General features: G+C 43.4%; 1 protein-coding gene across 2 annotated transcripts in view; it reads right to left on the bottom strand.

The window, feature by feature from the left end:
- Positions 1 to 14,818, bottom strand: part of cfap43 (cilia and flagella associated protein 43) — a 120,043-nt gene extending 105,225 nt beyond the window's left edge. For both annotated transcript variants that reach the window (XM_073027081.1, XM_073027082.1), the window contains exons 1-4: positions 14,368 to 14,818; positions 10,370 to 10,623; positions 6,874 to 6,970; positions 3,521 to 3,688 (exon numbers count right to left, since the gene is read on the bottom strand). In XM_073027081.1, the coding sequence (XP_072883182.1) occupies positions 3,521 to 3,688; positions 6,874 to 6,970; positions 10,370 to 10,623; positions 14,368 to 14,396 (548 nt within the window). In that variant the 5' untranslated portion in view covers positions 14,397 to 14,818. The remainder of the gene's footprint in view (positions 1 to 3,520; positions 3,689 to 6,873; positions 6,971 to 10,369; positions 10,624 to 14,367) is intronic.
- Between the last annotated feature and the right edge of the window lie 7,729 nt (positions 14,819 to 22,547).

Genomic DNA, 22,547 nt, shown 5'->3' with positions numbered 1-22,547 from the left:
TGCTGCTTTTCTGCGGCAATGTTTCATGTAGCTGTGCTCAGTAGTTGGGAGGGATTCACCCATGATGTACTGGGCTGACCTTTTATAGGATTTTCCACTCAAAGGCACTGGTGTCCCCATAACAGGCTATAACACAGCCAGTCAATACACTTTCCAGCACACATCTATATATGTTTTTCAGAGTTTTTTCGAAGAGATGCGGAATCTCTGCAGACTCCTAAGGAAGAAGAGGTGCTGTTGTGCTCTCTTTGCAATTATATTTATGTGATTTGTCCAGGAGAGGTCCTCTAAGATAGTGACACCAAGAATTAAAATTGTTGACCCTCTCCACCTAGGATCCTTTGATGCGTACTGACTCATGGACCTCTGGTTTCCCTCTCCTGAAGTCTACAATTAGTTCCTTGGTCTTGCTAACATTGAGTAAGTGGTTGTTGTTATGACACCACTCAGCCAAATTTTCAAACTCCCTTCTGTATGATGATTCATCCCCACCTTTGATACAGCCCACAACAGTGGTGTCATCGGCAAACTTGTATATGGTGTAGGAGTTCTACTTATCCACACAGTCATAGGTGTAAAGCAAGTAGAGCAGAGCAGCCTTATGGTGCACTTGTGCTGATGGAGACTGTGGAGGAGATGATTTGCTAATCCAAACTGACTGGGGTCTGCAAGTCTGGAAATCCAGGATCCTATTGCACAAGGAGGTATTGAAGCCCGAGTCTTGTAGTTTACTGATTAGTTTTGAGAAGATGATGGTATTAAATGCAGAGCTGTAATCGATAAAGAGCCTCTCACTCACAGAAAGTTAAAGCACAGAAGGAACCACACTCTCTGTACAAAAAGCTTGCCCTGCACATCTCCTTCGAACCTTCTCCTTTCAGCTTAAATGCATGCCCTCTGGTATTAGGTATTTGAAAACTGGGGAAAAGATATCAGCTGTCTACTCTATCTATGCCACTCATAAGCTTATCAGATTTCCCCTCAGCCTCTGCCACTTTAGAGAACAAGGCAAGTTTATCCAAACTCACCTGCAGCACATGCCCTCTAATCCAGGCAATATCCTACTGAATCCCCTCTGCACCCTCTCCAAAACCTTGACATTCTTCCTAAAAATGGGATGACCAGAACTACAAACCCCATTTCCAGAAAAGTTGGGATATTTTCCAAAGTGCAATAAAAACAAAAATCTGTGATATGTTAATTCACGTGAACCTTTATTTAACTGACAAAAGCACAAAGAAAAGATTTTCAATAGTTTTACTGACCAACTTAACTGTATTTTGTAAATATACACAAAGTTAGAATTTGATGGCTGCAACACACTCATCAAAAGTTGGGACAGAGTTAAAATAAGATTGAAAAGTGCACAGAATATTCAAGTAACACCGGTTTGGAAGACTCCACTTTAAGCAGGCTAATTGGTAGCAGGTGAGGTATCATGACTGGGTATAAAAGTAGCGTCCATCAAAGGCTCAGTCTTTGCAAGCAAGGATGGGTCGTGGCTCACCCCTTTGTGCCAAAATTCGTGAGAGAATTGTTAGTCAGTTCAAAAGGAACATTTCCCAACACAAGATTGCAGAGAATTTAGGTCTTTCAACATCTACAGTACATAATATTGTGAAAAGATTCAGAGAATTCAGAGACATCTCAGTGCGTAAAGGGCAAGGTCAGAAACCACTGTTGAATGCGCGTGATCTTCGAGCCCTCAGGCGGCTCTGCCTAAGAAACCATCATGCTACTGTGACAATTATAGCCACCTGGGCTCAGGAGTACTTCGGAAAACCATTGTCACTTAACACAGTCCGTCGTTGCATCCAGAAATGCAACTTGAAACTGTATTACGCAAAGAGGAAGCCATACATCAACTCTATGCAGAAACGCTGGCGAGTTCTCTGGGCCCGAGCTCATCTCAGATGGATTGAAAGACTGTGGAACCATGTGCTGTGATCAGATGAGTCCACATTTCAGCTAGTTTTCGGAAAAAACAGGCGTCAAGTTCTCCGTGCCAAAGATGAAAATGACCATCCTGATTGTTATCAGCGAAAGGTGCAAAAGCCAGCATCTGTGATGGTATGGGGGTGCATCAGTGCCCACGGCATGGGTGAGTTGCATGTATGTGAAGGTACCATTGACTGAGGCGCATATTAGGATTTTAGAGAGACATATGTTGCCATCAAGGCAACATCTCTTCCCGGGTCGTCCATGCTTATTTCAGCAGGACAATGCCAGACTACATTCTGCACGGGTTACAACGCGTGGCTTTGTAGACATAGAGTGCATGTGCTTGACTGGCCTGCTGCCAGTCCAGATCTACCTCCTATTGAAAATGTATGGCACATCATGAAGAGGAGAATCAGACAACGGAGACCACGGACTGTTGAGCAGCTGAAGTCTTATATCAAGCAAGAATGGACAAAATTTCCAATTGCAAATCTACTACAATTAGTATCCTCAGTTCCAAAATGATTAAAAAGTGTTATTAAAAGGAAAGGTGATGTAACACAATGGTAAACATGCCTCTGTCCCAACTTTTGTTGAGTGTGTTGCAGCCATCAAATTCTAAATTTGTGTTTATTTACAAAATACAATTAAGTTGGTCAGTAAAACTATTGAAAATCTTTTCTTTGTACTTTTGTCAGTTAAATAAAGGTTCACGTGAATTAACATATCACAGATTTTTGTTTTTATTGCATTTTGGAAAATATCCCAACTTTTCTGGAAATGGGGTTTGTAAATGCAACACTTCAGATGCAGCCTAAATGAAGTTTTATAAGCTACATTGTCTGTAAATCACTTTAGGATGCTCTTAGTTTGTAGAAAGAACCATGGAATGCTAGTTTTTCTTAATCATCTGTGAAGTGTATAATTAAAATGGATCTACATAGATGTCCAAGTGCAAAATACACAAGATATTGGAGGAACTCAGAAGGTCAGGTAGTATCTATGCAGGAAAGTAAACAGTCGACTTTTGGGCTAAGACCCTTCATCGGGACTGAAAAGGAAGAGGACATTAGCCAGAATAAGAAGGTGGGGGTGAGGGGGAGTACAACCCGGCAGGTGATAGGTGAGATTAGGTGAGGGTCAGTGGGTGAGGAGGGATGAAGAAAGAAGGCGGGAGGTGATAGGCATTAGAGGTCAAGGGCTGAAGAAGGATCTGATAGGAGAGAACAGTGGACATGAGAAAAAGGGGCAGAGAGGCATCAGAGGGAAGTGATGGGCAGGTGAGAAGAAGAGGGTGACCAGATTTGGGAATGGAAAAAGAAAAAACGAGGGAGAGGGCTGAGACTTCTTTACCTTTCCTTTTCGGCCCTGATGAAGGATCTTAGGCTGAAATGCCAATTACTTATTGCACACCAATACTTCTTGACCTGCTACGTTCCTCAAGCATTCTGTGTGTGTTGCTCAAGATTTCCAGCATCAGCAGTATCTATTATGTTTCAGATGTTGAGATGCTCCTGGTTAAAAAGTTCTTGTGACAAATGATTAACTTAGCCATCTCTCCTCAGTCTGTAGCACTTACACTTGTTTTAAGATGTGAAGGTCATTGCATCGTTCAATGTTCCACAGCAGCAGGCAGTTGCTGCTGGCCAGGCACAGCTGCAGCTGGTTCATGGGATTAAAGCACAGGATATCAGCCTTCATCCGCATCACCGACTCGCTGCAGAGACGACTGCCGGTTCTCCAGTTCCTCCAGACAGTTGAGAACAATAAAAGATTAACTGAGTATGTCAACAGTACTTGCACCATAGACTCATAGAGTCATAGAACACTGCAGCACAGAAACAGTCCTTTGGCCCATCTAATATGTGTCAAACTATTAATCTGCCTTGTGCCATCGATCCGAACCTGGCCCAAAGCCCTCCATACCCCTCCAATCCATGTACCTATTCAAGTTTCTCTTAAATGTTCAAATTGAACCCACATCCCCTGACAGCTCATTCCACACTCTCACCACCCTCTGGGTGAATATGTTGCCCATCATGTTCCCCTTAAACATTTCACCTTTCACTTTTAACCCATGACCTCTAGTTCTAGTCTCATCCAACCTCAGTGGAAAAAGCCTGCTTGCATTTACCCTACTGATAGCTCTCATAATTTTGTATATGTATATCAAATCTCTCTTTATTCTCCTGCAGTCTAGGAAATAAAATCATAATCTATTCAACCTTTCAAAATTCAAAATAAATTTATTATCAAAGTACATATATGTCACTGTATGCAACCCTGATATTCGTTTTCTTGCAGGCATACACAGTAAATCTAAGAAACACAATGAAAGACCACACCCAACAGATGGATAAACAACCCATGTGCAAAAGGCAACAAACAGTGCAAATACAATAATAATAATAAATAAGTAATAAATATTGAGAACATGAGATGTAGGGTCCTTGAAAGCAACTCCCTCTAACCCAGCTCCTCAAGTTCTAGCAACATCCTTGTAAATTTTCACTGTGCTCTTTCAATCTTATTGATTTCTTTCCGATACATAGGTGACCAGATCTGCACACAATTCTCCAAATTAGGCCTCACCAATGTCTTATACAACTTCAACATAACATCCTAACTCCTGTACTCAATACTTTCACTTATGAAGGCTAATGTGGCAAAAGTTCTCTTTATGACCCTATCTGCCTTTGACGAACTACGGATCTGTATCCCCAGATTCCTCTGCACTCCTTAGTGCCCTACTGCTCATCAGTCTTCTTTTTAGAGATGAAGCAGAGTGACGGGCCCTTCCGGCCCAATGAGCCTGCGCCGCCCAATTACACCCATGTGACCAATTAACCTACTAACCTCTTTTGGATGTGGAAACCAGAGCATCTGGAGGAAACCCACCCAGTCATGAGAAGAACATACAAACTCCTTACAGACAGTGGTGAGAATTGAATTGCTGACATTGTAATAACTGCTACTACCATGCTACCATGCCACTCTCAGTTCTTTCAGCACAAAGCAAACTGATGGAGGTGCTGTCACTTCAGTTTTAAACTTTAGACCCTGCACCTTGCACAGCCAATTCATTCCATGAAGCTCGTCTTTGAGCCTCTGATTTTGGAAATGAAAATTCAAATCCGAAACAAATGTATTAGGGGGCAAAGGGTACTCAGATCCTTGAATCTTCTTTGCCAATCAATTAAAAAACTTCTATCTTGTCTTCATCTTAAAGAGATGGTTCTTTATTTTTAAACAATGATCCTAACCTCTGGATTCTCCAGTGAAAATAAACATCCACTCAGTCATGACCCCTCAGGATGACATATGTTTCAATTGTCCCCTCTCACTCTTCTAATTCCAGTGGATGACCTTTTTAAGTAAAGTCACAGAGTACTAATGGAATAGTGCACCAGCGGTACAACATGCACATAAAGTAAACAATATCACACTGTATTCTGTTTAGTATGGAATATTATAAATGTGATTAGATCATTTAACAAGATTTCTATCAACAAACTACCACTGATTTACTATGGAATATTTAGCTCTGAAGGAATTATCAACTGATGTTGAAATAATGTTGAAAGATGTTTGGAGTATTGTGTGCATTCTGATCACCTACCTACAGGAAAGATATCAGTAAGTTTGAAAGAGCACAGAGAAAATTTACAAGAATGCTCCCAGGACTTTTGAGGACTTGAATTATAGGGAAAGGTTAAATAGTTAGGAGTTTATTCTCTGGAGCATAGGAAAATAAGGGGGGATTTGATAAAACCTTTCAAAATTATGGTGGACTTTAGATAGAGGTATACAAAATTAAGGGGGTGAAACTAGAACTAGAGGTCGTGGGTTAAGGGTGAAAAGTAAAATGTTTAAGGAGAACCTGATGGGGAACTTCTTCATTCAGAGGGTGGTATGAGTGTGGAACGAGCTACCAGCAGATAAGGTGGATCTGGGTTCAATTTCAACATTGAAATAATTGAAATAAGAGATATTTGGATAAGTTCATGGATGGGAGAATTATGGAGGGTTATGGTCCAGGTACAGGTTGATGGGACTAGGCAGAATAACAGTGGTCTAAATGGGCCTAAGGGCCTGTTTCTGTGCTATAGTGCCCTATGACTGTAAACTTTTATTACAAAGTCTCTGGGCAGAAACAGTACCAGAGAACTACAGAGTAAAGCTTCGTCTATATGGTTCTATCACAGAGTTCCTAGGCAGAACCAGCATGGGAAAGATTGAGAAAAGTGCCTTCTACACTGACCCATAACACACTTCCAGGTAGGGACATGCTGAAGAGAGCTGGTCTTTGCACATCAATAGTAATGATCGTTCTACAGACGTGCGGTGAGAGCATTCTAACATGCTGCATCTTTATGTAGTATGGAAACTGCACTGCTGCAGACAGGTTCTACAATGGGTGGTTAAAACTGTCCAGTACATCACCAGTACCAGCCTACCTGCTGTCAAGGACATATATACAGAAAAGTGCCCGAAATTATCCAGCAATATCATGAAAGATCTCACCCACCCTGCTTATGGACTGTTTGCCTCACTCCCCTCAGGGAAGAGGGTACGCAGCAACTATGCCAGGACCACTTGAGTGAAAGAAAAGAGCCTTCTACACAGCCCATCACATGCTTCCAGGTAAGGACAGTTTTTCATCACAACACACCCTGGGCAGGTACATCCTACAACTGTGCAAATGTGTAGAATAATAAACAGGTCCTTCAACCCATTGGTCATTCATGGTGATTATACTCAATCCTTCTCCCAGTCCGCAAACATTGCCTCCGATTTCCTTCTCATGTGTGCATTTATTTAGGTTTCCCTTAGACATGTCTATGCTGATTTCCTCAACTGCTACCCACTATAGGAGTGATTCCACATACCCGTACCACTATAAAGCAGAAATACTTTTCCATAAAAACCTACCAGATGGTTAAAAGGAAGTCAGGGATTGAGGAGAAACTGGCAAAGTAGGAACCCGAATAGCAGAAATCCAGCAGTGTGTACTCAAGCTCTGCTCCATCTGAAAAACACAATCAGACAAGACTAAACATTACTGACACCAGGAACAGTATATTCCCAGAAAACGTAGGGCCCCTTCACAATAATATCCAACTGCACATGAGAACCAACAAATTCTCTGTGGTAGAATAGACCGAGACTCACAAAGGTCTTTCTCAAGGAGTACAATAAGCCAGTAGAGCTGCAGATCCTGGGGACAAGTGGAATCCTTGGATTGATTGGACTCAGGGTGAAGGGGTGGGAGTGGTGCAGAGAGCATTGGGTCAGGTGAGGCATGCGGAAAATCTGAGGGTATGAGGCCCCTATATGACACTTAGAGTATATTTATTCAACACTCCAAAGCAGGAATAACAATCTCCTTGTCTGTTTGTACCTGGGCTGGCCAAGACAGCCATTCAAATATCTACAAAGATCATCACTGCTCTTTTACATGGTGACATTCGTGCCCAGGTGTCTCAGGAAAGGGTGAACGCAATAACCACTGGAGGGACCTTCTGTAGGTGGTGGGCATGAGACATGACGATAGAGGTGTACAAGATGATAAAAGACATTGATAGAATGGACAACTAGCACTTTTTTCCCAAGGTGGAAATGGCTAATACAAGAGAATATAATTTTTAAATGATTGGGGAAAAGTATAGGTGGGATGTTAGAGGTAGTATTTTTTGACACAGAGAGTGGTAAGTGCATGGAATGCACTGCCAGGTGTGATGGTAGAGGTAGACCACTAGGGACATTTTAGAGCCACATACATGTATGAAAGAGAAATGAAGGGCTATGTGGGAGGGAAAGGTTAAATTGATCTTGAAGTAGTTTAAAAGGTTGGAAAAATGAAGGGCTTGAACTATTCCATGTTCTAGAATAGAATAGACTAGGCATCCGTTAGTCTCCTGAGACAGTGGATTTGCGCCTTGGAAGGTTTTCCAGGGCACAGGCCTGGGCAGGGTTGTATGGGAGACCGGCAGTTGCCCAAGCTGCAAGCCTTCCCCTCTCCACGCCACCGATGTCATCCAAGGGAAGGGCACTAGGACCCATGCAGCTTGGCACTGGTGTCATCGCAGAGCAATGTGTGGTTAAATGCCTTGCTCAGGGACACAAACACGCTGCCTCAGCTGAGGCTCGAACCAGTGACCTTCAGGTTACTAGTCCGATGCCTTATCTCCTAGGCCACACACCAACACGATGTTCTATGTCCTTGACAAGGAAGAGACCATTTTAATTTGTCATTTTACTTTTAATAATATTATTTCTGAAACAAAAATATTTTTAAAAAGACAGAAAAGGAAACCTGGGTATAAAATACTGAAAAGGATTCAAAGTTCAAGATTATTTTATGTCATTTCCTGTACACAGTGCAATGGAGAACAAAATAATTGTTACTCAGATCTGATTCAGCAAAAAACGATAAAGAACACAATAATAATAAATCAATTAATATAAATACATAAGATGACTTATATACAGAGATTGATTGTATGTCCATAAAGTGACATAGGTACACGAATGTCTGTACATAAGGTGACTGACAGGAAATAATAAAGTAGTGGTAGTTGGGGGTGTGGAGGGGTGGATTAGTGGGTGGAGCTTACTGCTTGGGGAAAGTAACTGTTTTTGAGTCTAGTGGCCCTGGTGTGGGTGCTATGTAGCCTCTTTCATGATGGGAGTGGGACAAACAGTCCATGAGCAGAGTAGGTGAGGTCCATCATGATGTTACTGGCCCTTTTCCAGCATCTTTCTGTATATATGTCCTTGATAGTGGGTAGACTGGTGCCAGTGATGTTTTGGGCAGTTTGGACTACCTGCTGCAAAGCCTTCCTGTCCATTACCGTGCAGTTTCCGTACCAAGGAGTGATGCGGGTCATTAGGATGTTCTCTACTGAGTCTCTGTAGAAGGACATGAGTATGGATGTACCTGTACATAGTCCAGCCTCCTCAGAAAGTAGAAGCACTGGTCAGCTTTCCTGACTGTGTAGGATATGTTCTGGGGCCATGAGATGTGCACTCCCAGGAATTTCAAACTACTTTCAGGTTCCACTGCTGTGCTGTCGATGTTAAGTGAGGGGGAAGGGATAGAAGTTTGTTAGGGAGTCGATCACCCAGTTGCACAGTGGTGGTGTACTTAGACCAAAGAGAAGGAGTTTATTAACCAAGGTCTGTGGAACAATAGTATTGAATGCTGAACTGAAATCCAGAAACAGCATTCTGGCATAAGTATCCTTGCTTTTTAAGTGTGCCAGGGCCAGCTGCATTACAAATGCTATGGCATCTGCCATAGGGCAGTTCTGCCGGTAAACATGTTGGTGGGTATCCAATGCGGCATGAATGGAGTTTTGATATGTGCCCATCTCAGCCATTCAAAGCACTACATGATGATTGGTATTATGATTGTGGTGATTTGAAGCATGTGGAGACAGCAGCCTAGATGAGTGAAATGTTGAAGATGTCTATGGAGATGGCAGTGAGCTGATGTGCACATTCCCTAAGTACCCGGCCTGGAATGTTGTCTGGTATGGCCGTCTTACAGGGATTGAGTCTCTGCAGAATCCTTCTCACATCTGCTCTTGTTGCAGACAGTGGCTGCTCACCTGGAGGGGGTGGGGGTGGTAGCTTTCATGGCCGGCATTGTGTTGCATGCCCTGAAGCGTTGGTAAAAGCTGTTCAGGGAGGGAGGGAGGGAGGGAGGTGTCACTGGTACAGTCAATGCATTACATAGTCAGTAACGCCCATGATGCCCTGCCACATATACCAGGGATCATTGTTGGATACGTGTTCATGAATATTTTTGTGGATAGGCAGTCTTTGTCCTGTTGGTGCCTAAGGTGGCTGCTCTGGCTGCTGTTCTGTCACCAGATTTAAAGGCAGTGTCCTGGGCTTTTAGTAAGGTTTTTAGATTAGATGCTTGTTAAAGGCTTTCTCAGAACCCTGTAAAACACTCCTAGACAGGAGTGAATTCCAGGATGGAGAATGCTGAACAACGACAGGGATAAAAACAAAACAGTTTAGCAGAACATAAACACAAAACATTCTACAGATGCTGGAAATCTTCAGCAACACACTCAGAATGCGCAGGAACTCAAGAAGTCAGGCAGCATCTATGAAGTGGAATAAGGAGTTGATATTTTTGGCCTAGATCTTTCGTCAGGACTGGAAAGGAAGGGTGGGGGGGTAAAGCCTGAATAAGAATAATAAGGTGGGGGGGGTTGGTGGATAGAGTATGAGGGAGAACTGTGAGTGTCCTGTGACAAAACAAGTAAAGAACGTTTACTGGTTTTCATTTGCCCTTATTAGAATTGTAATGATAAATATTAAAAAGCAGCTGATACTGGATACTCATTTGAAGAAATTCCTCTGCAGCCTGCATTGTGAGAATAACTACCACCCATTCTCCAACAGCACACACCAGCGAGGACAGCAGTCTTGGTCAGTTCGGGGAAGCTGTACAGGTAGATGGATGGCTTTAACTTCTGCTCTGCAAAGGCTACGATCTCACTGTTGCTGTTGGTAGTGAAGGCCCCGATGCTCCCAGTCTCACACTTCAGCACCGTCTCCTCCTTTGTTTCCACGTTTATGAAAATAATGAAGTTTCCACAGGGGTAGCATATTGTGTTGTTGTTGACAAACAGCACGCGCTGCGATGTGTAACCTTTCACCCATCTGAAAAAGATAAACAGTAAAGGTGATTGCAGCTGCCCTGTCTCACTAAATTCCCCTGGTGTCTAACGCTCTGCCCACCCACACCTAAAACACCCTCAACGTGGTTAACAAAATGTAACACTGGGTCACATCAAGATAAAAGGCCAAATGCTTGGTCTGAGAGGAAGGTATTAAAAAGTGTCTTAAAGGAGGAGAGACAGAAAGAAGTGGGGACGATTAAGGAGTCATCTCCTTGGTGGAACAATCACTTCCCTGGAGGTAAAAGCTCAAGAAGGTTACAGAGGTAGGGAAGGGTATAGAGCTTGGAGGGGTTACAGAGATAAGAAGTATACAAATTGCAGGGGCTACAGATGTAGGAAGGGGTGTAGTTGCTGGAGGATTACAGTGATAGGGAGGGTGTGAGGGTGGAGGTAGGGTGTTACAGAGATAAGAAAGGGTGCAGAAGGTTTCATAACTAGTGATGGGTAGAGCCCAGAGGGAATTACAAAGATTTTGATGTTTAAATTATCCAACTAGAATCCAGAGATTTATTAATCTAGAGCTAGGAGTTCAAAACCCACTACAGTATCTAGGGAATGTAAAGTCAAGAAATTAAATAAATCTGAACAACAACACACACAAAATGCTGGTAGAACACAGCAGGCTAGGCAGCATCTATAGGGAGAAGCGCTGTTGACGTTTCGGGCCGAGACCCTTCGTCAGGACTAACCAAAAGGAAAGATAGTAAGAGATTTGAAAGTAGTGGGGGGAGGGGGAAATGCAAACTGATAGGAGAAGACCGGAGGGGGTGGGATGAAGCAAAGAGCTGGAAAGGTGATTGGCGAAAGTGATACAGAGCTGGAGAAGGGAAAGGATCATGGGACGGGAGGCCTCAGGAGAAAGAAAGGAGCGGGGGGGGGGGGGGGAGCACCAGAGGGAGATGGAGAACAGGCAAACAACTAAATATGTCAGGGATGGGGTAAGAAGGGGAGGAGGGGCATTAACGGAAGTTAGAGAAGTCAATGTTCATGCCATCAGGTTGGAGGCTACCCAGCCGGTATATAAGGTGTTGTTCCTCCAACCTGAGTTTGGATTCATTTTGACAATAGAGGAGGCCATGGATAGACATATCAGAATGGGAATGGGACGTGGAATTAAAATGTGTGGCCACTGGGAGATCCTGCTTTTTCTGGCGGACCGAGCGTAGGTGTTCCACAAAACGGTCTCCCAGTCTGCGTCGGGTCTCGCCAATATATAAAAGGCCACACCGGAAGCACTGGGCGCAGTATACCACACCAGCCGACTCACAGGTGAAGTGTCACCTCACCTGGAAGGACTGTCTGGGGCCCTGAATGGTGGTGAGCGAGGAAGTGTAAGGGCAGGTGTAGCACTTGTTCCGTTTACAAGGATAAGTGCCAGGAGGGAGATCGGTGGGAAGGGATGGGGGGGGACGAGTGGACAAGGGAGTCACGTAGGGAGCGATCCCTGCGAAAAGCAGAAAGGGGGGGGGGAGGGAAAAATGTGTTTGGTAGTGGGATCCCGTTGGAAGTGGCGGAAGTTACGGAGAAACTTTGCCTGTTCTCCATCTCCCTCTGGTGCTACACCTGCCCTTACACTTCCTCCCTCACCACCATTCAGGGCCCCAGACAGTCCTTCCAGGTGAGGCGACACTTCACCTGTGAGTCGGCTGGTGTGGTATACTGCGCCCAGTGCTCCCGGTGTGGCCTTTTATATATTGGCGAGACCCGACGCAGACTGGGAGACCGTTTTGTGGAACACCTACGCTCGGTCCGCCAGAAAAAGCAGGATCTCCCAGTGGCCACACATTTTAATTCCACGTCCCATTCCCATTCTGATATGTCTATCCATGGCCTCCTCTATTGTCAAAATGAATCCAAACTCAGGTTGGAGGAACAACACCTTATATACCGGCTGGGTAGCCTCCAACCTGATGGCATGAACATTGACTTCTCTAACTTCTGTTAATGCCCCTCCTCCCCTTCTTACCCCATCCCTGACATATTTAGTTGTTTGCCTGTTCTCCATCTCCCTCTGGTGCTCCCCCCCCCCCCCGCTCCTTTCTTTCTCCTGAGGCCTCCCGTCCCATGATCCTTTCCCTTCTCCAGCTCTGTATCACTTTCGCCAATCACCTTTCCAGCTCTTTGCTTCATCCCACCCCCTCCGGTCTTCTCCTATCAGTTTGCATTTTCCCCCTCCCCCCACTACTTTCAAATCTCTTACTATCTTTCCTTTCGGTTAGTCCTGACGAAGGGTCTTGGCCCAAAACGTCGACAGCGCTTCTCCCTATAGATGCTGCCTAGCCTGCTGTGTTCTACCAGCATTTTGTGTGTGTTGTTGTTTGAATTTCCAGCATCTGCAGATTTCCTCGTGTTTGCTAAATAAATCTGAAACTGTTTTCTTAAACTAGCCACTAAAGCCCATTAATAGTGCCATTCAGCAAAGAAAATCCTCCAACCTTTGCTCATCTGGTATACGTATGATTCTAGAAACTGCTGAAAATCTCAGAAAATAACCCAAACGGCTGCCTGCTTCAGAGCCCAAATAGGGATCCACAAAGAGGAAAAGAAGATGGTCTGGCACTGTTACAACAAAATGACCTCAGTACATATTAGATGGGATTCTGGCCTGATAAATCATCACTTGGAACTCGAATCAGTTTGAGTCTAGCTAAGGAGCAGCTAGAGGCAGATCACATTGTTGTGAGTTCTTCATGGGCCTCCCAAAAGTAATGCAAGGCATTGTACAAATGAGAAAATTAAAGGGGCATGTATCAGAAGCAATTATCAAAGAAGATTTTAAAACACATATAAACTGGGCAAGTTGAGTTATGAGACAATGTCGAGAAAGAATTTCTCGGGGGGTGTGTTTTGGGGTTCTAACATTTAACTGTCATTCATTCTTTGGGGCACTCCTCTGTTTTCGTGGATGTTTGCGAAGAAAAAGAATTTCAGGATGTATATTGTAAACATTTCTCTGACATTAAATGTATCTATTGGATTGTGTACAAGCTGAATATCTAGATCAGTTTCTTGAGTAAGTGTCTGGAGAACAGGTTGTCTTCAGTCTAGAAAAGTGCAACGTCAAAGAGCAAATAAATAAGATTTTTTTTGTACAGGCTCTCTCAGAAAGCATGGCCACAGTATGATGTAATTTTATATGAGTTTTAAAGTGATATAGATCAATTTGAAACCAGGATTTTCATTCTCAACAAACAAACCATTGAAGGTTTGACGGACAATTTGCTGCCTTTCTGGATATTAAAGGATTGCAGGTACTTGAAGTCAATGCCAAGAAATGGAGGTAAGATCAGCCATGACCTTGTTAAATTCTGGATGAAGGGCTGAGATGGGCTACTTCTACAGTTTCCATGTTTCTAAGAGCTAAACTCAAGGTGACATCCACATCCCATGAATGGATGTAAAGAAATTCAGCACCACAAGAAGTTGTGAAATATGTCACTGGCAACAGCAATTGGTTAGGATGCAGAAATGACCAATCAGGTGTTGTGTTGGAAGCAGGTTCAACCATAGAGTTCAAGAGATCTAAAAATATTTTGCAGTGTATAAAAAGAAGAGAAAAGGGACAACACAGCTAACTGGATATTTCTAGATAAGGAGTCAATACAGAATAATTGTGTTGAACTATATGAGCTAGATTTCTCATCTACATCCTCATTTTGCAGAAATTCTTCCTCAGCCCATGCAGACTGTAAACACAAGAAGCCCATGAAGCTGAGGGTCTCACCTGAGCGACAGGACCTCTGGGTTCTCCATCGTCTGCTTTCACACCTGACAAGGTTGTTCATAGACTGGCCACAACAGAAGGTGAGGGACGGAGACAGTCCCGAGTGGATGATCACAGCTGCCTCAGCCCGAATCCACCACCACCCTCAGCTTTCTCACTTCCCTCAGTTCACAACCCTTACTCTCACCTCACTCTCCGTCCCTTCTCTCTCTCTCACTCCGTCCTCTCCTCTTTCCCTCACCCTCACTCTCCTCAAACCCACTCGCTATTATTTCTCTACTCTCTCTTCCCCTTTCACCTGTACTCCGCTCTCGTCACCCTCCTCACCCTTCATCCATACTCCTGCCTCCTTTCCTCCCTGTCGCCCTCTCTCTTATTCACATGCCCTCCATCTCCTCTCTTCTGCTTCGCTTCCCCAAACAACAAAAGCACCAGCTTCACTCCGAGACCGAGCACCAAGCTGTCGCCAGGAGACAACAATCTTTCATCCGATTGGCCAGTTCTACGAGCATTCCCATCTATCCTTTGTTTTTATTGATCGAAGGGGAACAGCACCATGGCAACGCGTTTAGGGGCGCGGACTGGAAAGGAAGACCGAACTGTGAGGCGGGGGTAGGCAGCGGCAGCCGAACACAGGTCCCGGTTGCTCGCCACTCTAGGCTCCGGGCAGCGGGAGGCCTAGCGCTCTTTGCCGTGACGAGTTTGCACATCGGTGCGCGGGAGAGTGGCGGAGGACGGATGTGTCACAGCAAAATCGTTTCTTGTACAGTACTAAACAGTTCACCTTTCTGTTAAGCGATCAACAACGACCAAAGAGGTTGGGGCGCTGGGCTGGAGCCTGGGGGGGGGGGGGGGGGGGGGGGGGGATTGCATTAGTTGGAACCGAGAGCAGTGCCCTGAGGATTTGTGGCTGAGTGGATCAGAGGTAGGCAGCTGGGGAGAAATGAAGGGAGAAATAAAGTGAATGAGTGGATAGTGAGGGGACGGACGAATGAAAACCGAGACAAAGAGAGTAAACGAATGAGAAGTGTTAGTGAAGAGCACTCTGAAAGTGAGGAAGATGAACAAGTTCAGAGAGAAGGTGTTGTCATGATTAGGTTTAGTGAGAAGGCTCAAGGAAACATGAAGAAAATTAACCCGTTTGTGCTAACAACAACACTGGCAAATAAGATAAGGGAAATAGTATTTGCAAAAGTCCTTAATGATGGCAACCTATTGGTAAGATGTGCGAATGAGGAACAGCTTGAGAAAGTACTCAAATTAAGAGAGAAAGGAAAATGTAAGGTGGAATACACAGAGAGGGTGGGAGCACGAAATGGTGGTGGATGTAAAGGAGTGATCACGGGGGTACCAATGAGTATAAATATGGAGGAGTTAAAGAGGAATATCAAAGGAGGAAAAGTAATGCATGTTCAAAGACTGAAAACAACAAAGGAGGGAATGAAAAAGGAAAGTGAAACAGTATTGATTGAATTTGAAGAGTGCCAGGGAAGGTGTTCCTGGGTTTCATGAGTTACCCAGTAAGAGTGTATGTGCCAAAGCCATTGAGGTGCTGTAATTGTCAAAGGTTTGGACACATAGCTAAAAACTGTAATAGGTAGAGGAGATGTGCTAGATGTGGGGATGATCGTGAATATGGAAAGTGCGGAACAGGGGTGCAACCAAAATGCTGTAATTGTGGAGGAGCTCATAATGTGGCATATAGTGGGTGTGAGGTTATGAGACGGGAGAATAAAATTCAGGAAATAAGAGAGAAAAGAAAGATCACTTATGCAGAAGCTGTAAGAATGTCAATAATGAACAGGGAGCAAGAGATGCAACAAAGAACAAATGACAGGATTTATGTAGACAAAAAAGCTCTAGTAACATTCACTGCAGGAGTGATTAATAGTATGGCTGAGGTAAAGTCAAAAAGTGAAAAAACTCAGCTGGTTTCAAAGCAGCAATGAACCATTTAGGGTTAGGGCTGTCATGGGAAGAAGTGAGGGAGAACCTCACTAATCAGTCCAGCCAGGAAGTGTCATGGGTTGGTTAATACTAGTTATGGTAATTCTTTTGCAATGGAATGCAAGGAGCTTACTGGCCAATAGCCAGGAATTCAAGCAGTTTATTAAAGAAATGCTTGTAAAACCGGATGTAGAGTGTATTCAGGAGACTTGGTTGAAGCCAACTTTAGACTTTGTGGTATATGGATATACAATGATAAGGAAAGATAGAAATCTAGGGGGAGGAGGGGTTTGTGCTATATTATTCAAGCAAGGTATACCATATAGGGTACTGGAAAAGGGAGATGATCAGGAATACATAGTGGTGGAAGTGTGGGAGAGAGGGGAGGAAGTGGTTATAATTAAATACTATAATCCATGTAAAAGATTGGATTTGGATAGCCTTCTAAGGATACAAGGGCTTCATCCCACCCCCTCTGGTCTTCTCCTATCATTTTGCATTTCCCTCTCCCCCCACTACTTTCAAATCTCTTAGTATCTCTCCTTTCAGTTAGTCCTGACGAAGGGTCTCGGCCCGAAACGTCGACAGTGCTTCTTCTTATAGATGCTGCCTGGCCTGCTGTGTTCCACCAGCATTTTGTGTGTGTTGTTTGAATTTCCAGCATCTGCAGATTTCCTCGTGTTTGAACATCAAATATATGCAAGATAATGGAAAGGATGATAACAAAGGTTATTGTATGAGCTTGAGAAGAGGGGAATGCTGGCAAGTTATCAGAGTGGTTTTAGGAAGGGAAGGAATTCCATGGACTCAGCGATAAGGTTAGAGACTGAAATAAGAAAGGCCCAGGCAAATAAAGAGTCAGTAGTTGCAATGTTTTTTGACATTGAAAAAGCCTATGACATGATGTGGAAGGAAGGATTGTTAATTAAACTGCACAAGATGGGGGTTGGTGGGAGAGTTTTTAATTGGATAAAAGATTTTTTTGTTTGGTAGGAAAATTCAAGTTCAGATTGGGTCAAAATGATCAAATCAGTACAGAGTGGAAAATGGCACAACTCAAGGTAGTGTGATTAGCCCCTTACTTTTCATCATTATGGTCAATGATGTCTTCACAAAGGTACCAGTGGATGTAGGTAGGTCACTGTTTGCGGATGATGGGGCCTTGTGGAAAAGAGGCAGGAACATGGAGCATATAATCAGGAACCTACAAGGAGCAATTGATGAAGTGGTGGAGTGGGGTTATGATTGGGGATGTAGATTTTCAGTAGAAAAAACTCAAACTTTATGTTTCACCAGGAAAAGAATTGAGGTGGGGAAGAAGTTAAGGATGTATGTAATAGAATTAGAAAGGGTTGGATCATTTAATTTTCTGGGAGTTATATTTGATTCACAGTTGACATGGGCAGACCATATCAGGAAAGTTGAGGAGAAATGTAAAAAAGTAATAAATGTGATGAGATATTTGATTGGTAGGGAGTGGGGAGCAAGTTGTTCAGCATTGAAGAGAATGTATGTGGCTTTAGTAAGATCTGTGTTGGATTATGGAAGTGTAGCATATGGATCAGCAGCTAGGTCTCGTATAAGGAAACTGGATGTGATTCAGGCTCAGGCTTTGAGAATGTGCAGTGGGGCTTTAAAAACATCACCAGTATAAGCCCTACAGGTAGAATTGGGAGTAATGCCTTTGGAACTAAGAAGGAAGAAATTGATGGCAAACTACTGGGCTAATTTGCAGGGACACAATGATTCCCACCCCGCAAAAGGAGTGTTGCAGGAGTGCTGGGAGATCGGGAGGTTTCAGAGGGATAACTTTAGTTGGGTAGGGAATGATATTGCTAAAGGATGTGGAGTGTTTGATCTAAGGATAAGTCCTTCAGTGGTTTATCCGGTTGTAGCTCCATGGAAGATCGTACGGCCTGACGTAGACTGGCATTTGTTAGAGGTAAAAAGGAAAGGAAAACATAAAACTGATTTGGTAAGTGCATTTAACTTTTATGTGATGGAAAAGTATAGTGATTATACTCAGGTCTATACAGATGGTGCTAAGGAACCTGAGACAGGAGTGACAGGGTTTGGGGTGGCTATACCAGCAAAAGCAATTGCAATCAGCAGAAGAACATCTGATAAGTTAGCGGTGTATACAGTGGAGATGATGGCAGTGTTGGTTGTGTTGCAATGGGTGGAGAAAGCTAGAGAAGTCAAAGTGTTGATATGCTCAGATTCATCTTCAGTACTAGCAAGTTTAAGGTCTTCTCACTCAAACAGCCGGTAAGATGTACTTTATGAAGTCCTTCAGTCAGTCACAAGAGTTACAAATCAGGGAGGTCAGGTACAATTTCTATGGGTTCCAGCTCATGTAAGGGTGAAGGGGAATGAGAGGGTGGATGAGTTGGCAAAGACAATATAGAAATGCACATTAGTATTAGTAAAGCAGAAGCTAAGTGCATAATCTGGGAAAAAATCATCCGAATGTAGCAAGAAAGATGGGATAGAGAGGGGAAAGGGAGTCATTTATATCAAATACAAAAGAGTGTTACAGCTATTAGGGTAGGCAGTGGATACAGAAGAGGGGAAACTGTGGACTAGGTTAAGGCTGGGGCCCTGTGCACTAAACAAAACATTGAAAATGATAGGAAAACACCAGACAGGATTGTGTGAGGAGTGTCAGGAAGAGGAGTCAGTAGAACATGTAATTCTGAGTTGCAGGAAGTATGGGATACAGAGAGAGATGATGAGAATTAATCTAAGGGAATTGGGGGTGCAGGAATTCACATTAAAAGAGTTACTGGGCATGGGTGAGAGAGCACAGGTCAGGGTGCTTTTAGCTTTCTTAAGGGATACAGGGTTTTTTTAATAGGATACAATGGATAAGCAGGAAAAGGGTACTAGGATGGCCAAAGAAGGAAGGATAAAGTGTAGATTAGGGTATGTGTGCGTGTGTGAATAGGTGAAGGGATTTAGAATGTAAGTCTGTCTTCTGATCCACACTCCGGAGCAGAAGGTGGCAGTAATGCACCATTAAGCTGGGTGCCAACCGCCGTAAAACAAGAAGAAGAAGAAGAGGAGGAGGAGGCGGGGGTAGGGAGAGCGGGGAGATGAAAAGGAGAGAAATGTAAATGGAGGGCAATCATTCGTTCATTATGTGCCATGTCGTGTTGACGTGGGCGATCATAGTCTTTCCGTGACCATAATTGTTCCTGAGGTGGTTTGCCATTGCCACCTTCTGAACAGTCTCTTTACCGAACAGGCGTCCCCAGCCATTATCAATACTCTTCAGAGATTGTCTGCCTGGCGTCAGTGGTCGCCTAACTAGGACGTGATATGCACTACTCATACGGCCATCTCCCAAGACTGCTCCATGGCTTTACGTGACCCTGATCTGGAGGCTAAGCAGATGCTACTCCTTGCCTAAGGGTGACATGCAGACTAGTGGAAGGAAGAAGCGCCTTACATCTCCTTTGGTAGAGATGTATCTCCACCACGCCAATTGGAGGAAAATAGAAGAGAGAAAAAAAAAGAAACAAAATGAGGGAGAAATAAGGACAGGGCAATAAAGAGAAAAACAGAAATATAAGTAAAAAGAAATAATGTAGTTGTAGTTATGTAAGGGTATTCATATAGATTAGTGTGATTCATTGAAATGGAATGAGAACATGGTGGTTGAGATATATTGAGTGAATGTGGATGGAAGAGCAATGTGAAAATTCAAATCAGAGATTGGTAGAGCTCATGGATAAATATTAGGGAAGAGGCAGTGAAGGAAAAAAGTCACAAAATGGTGCTTGGACAAGGGGGCTTTAATTATACGGAGAGACTGGGTCTGTTTTCCCTGGAGCAGAGGGGGCTGAGAGTGACATGATGTAGATTTATAAAATGCTGAGAGCAATAAATGGGATAAATATACATTTCCTTGGTAAGAGAACCAAAACCAGAAGGCATAGGTTTAAGGTGTGAGAAACGAGGTTTAAAGATGGAGTTCAGATGGATTTCAATTGGGGAAAATGTGCAGTTATTCACTTTGGAAGATCAAACTTCAGTGTAGGGTTAGTGGCAGGATTCTTAACCGTGTGGGGGAACAAAGGGATCTTGGGGTTCACAAGCATACATTCAAACCCATGGGAACACTTTCACCAGGAGAACTGCAATATTTCATGAAAGTGGCTCACTCTCAACTTCTCCAGGACAATTAGAAATGGACAATGAGACCATAAGACAAAGGAGCAGAATCTGGTCATTTGCCCCATCGAGTCTGCTCCACAATTCCATTAAGCTGATTTATTATCCCTCTCAACCCCATTCTCCTGCCTTCTCCCTGTGACCAATCAGGAACCTATCAAGCTCTGCTTTAAATATACTCAGTGCCTTTCACTCCTGGAATCATTCTCAAGAATCTGCTTTGGACCCTCTCCAATGTGAGCACATGCTTTCTTAGATAAGGGGCCCAAAACTGCTCACAGTACTCCAAGTGTGGTTTGACCAATGCCTTATAAAGCCTCAGCTTCACATCCTTGCTCTTATATTCTAGACCTCTAGAAAAGAATGCTAACATTGCATTTGCCTTCCTTATCTCCAGTTGGGTGGCAGAGTAGTGATACATCTCTACCAAAGGAGGTATAAGGTGCTCCTTCCCTCCGGTAGCCTGCAAGTCACCTTTGGGCAAGGTGTAGCACTTGCTTCTTCCCTCCCCCACCCCCGTCACAATCATGTGTAGCCATGGCAGGTGGTGTTTGGTCATATGAGCAACTGGTGCATATCACAAGTCCTGGTTATGCCAGGCTGACAACCTCTGAAAGAATATTGATAATGACTAGGGTCACCTGTCTTGTAAAGACACTGCCTAGAAAGAGGAAATGGTAAACCACTTCTGTAGAAAAATTAGCCAAGAACAATCATGGTCATGGGACCATGATCGCTGAATTCATACGACTTGGTGGTGATGACTTCCAACTCAACCTGCACATTGATCTTTAGAGGATCCCTGCACAAGGTCTCCAAAGTCCCTTTGCTCCTCTGATTTTTGAATTTTCTCCCCAATTAGAAAATAGCCTATGCCTTTATTCCTTCCACCTAAGTGCATAACCATACACTTCCCTACACTACATTCTATCTGCCACTTCTTTACCCTTTCTCCCAACCTAAGTCCTTCTGCAGACTCCCTCCTTCTTCAACACTACCTGCCCCTGCATCTACCTTCATATTGTCTGCAAATTTGGCCACAAAGTTGTCAATTGCATCATCCAAATCATTTACATCTAATGTGAATAGAAACACTCCCAAAACTGACCACTGCAGAACACCACTAGCCACCGGCCCTCTTTATTCCCACTTTATTCTCACTCTTTGCCTTCTGCCATTTGCCAATCATCTATCCATGCTAGTATCTGTCTTGTAACACCATGGACTCCTATCTTGTTAAGCAGCCTTATGTACAGCACCATGCCAAAGTCCTTTTGAATATACAAGTAAACAACATCCACCGAATCTCCTTTGTCTATCCTGCCTGTTATTTCCTGAAAGAATTCCAACTCACGTTTGTCAGGCAAGATTTTCCCTTTAGGAAACCATATTGACTTTGGCCTAATTTATCATGTGCTTCCAAGTACCCTGAAACCTCATCCTTAATAATGAACTCCAATGTCTTCCCAGCCACTGAGATCAGACTAATTGGCCTATAATTTCCTTTCTTCTGCCTCCCTCCCTTCTTGAAGAGTGAAGTGACATTTGTAATGTTCGAGTCCTCCGGAACCATTCCAGAACTGAGCAATTCTTGAAAGGTCATTACTAATGCTCTTCAGCTACATCTTTCAGTAAAGCAAAAGTAAAAGAAAATTTATTGTCAAAGTACACATATGTCACCATGAACAACACTGAGATTAATTTTCTTGTAGATTACCAGGCCAGACATGACTATACTGGAAATATCCTCGGAAAGAAAATTTTAAAAAAATGCATATGCTAGAAATGTACAATAAAACCTCAAAAAAGTTAGAAAAACTTTAAATTTCAGTCCATGTCTGAGGGGAAGAAGAGTCAATGACTCTTCCACAGAGCCTTCTGCTAACACTGATTCTGTTTCTCATTGTCAGCATTTTCTATGTTTGTTTTGGTTTTATACTTTGGATAGAATTTGTAGATTTATTATTAGATTTGTTTATTACTGGTACATATACAGTGGAAAAACTTGTCTTGCATTTGGTTCATACAGGTAGAGAGAAAGTGCAGCGCACGTAGAT

The sequence above is a fragment of the Hemitrygon akajei genome, chromosome 23 (assembly GCF_048418815.1).
Source record: "Hemitrygon akajei chromosome 23, sHemAka1.3, whole genome shotgun sequence".
Lineage (NCBI taxonomy): Eukaryota > Metazoa > Chordata > Chondrichthyes > Myliobatiformes > Dasyatidae > Hemitrygon > Hemitrygon akajei.
This window is presented reverse-complemented; position numbering and strand designations above follow the sequence as displayed.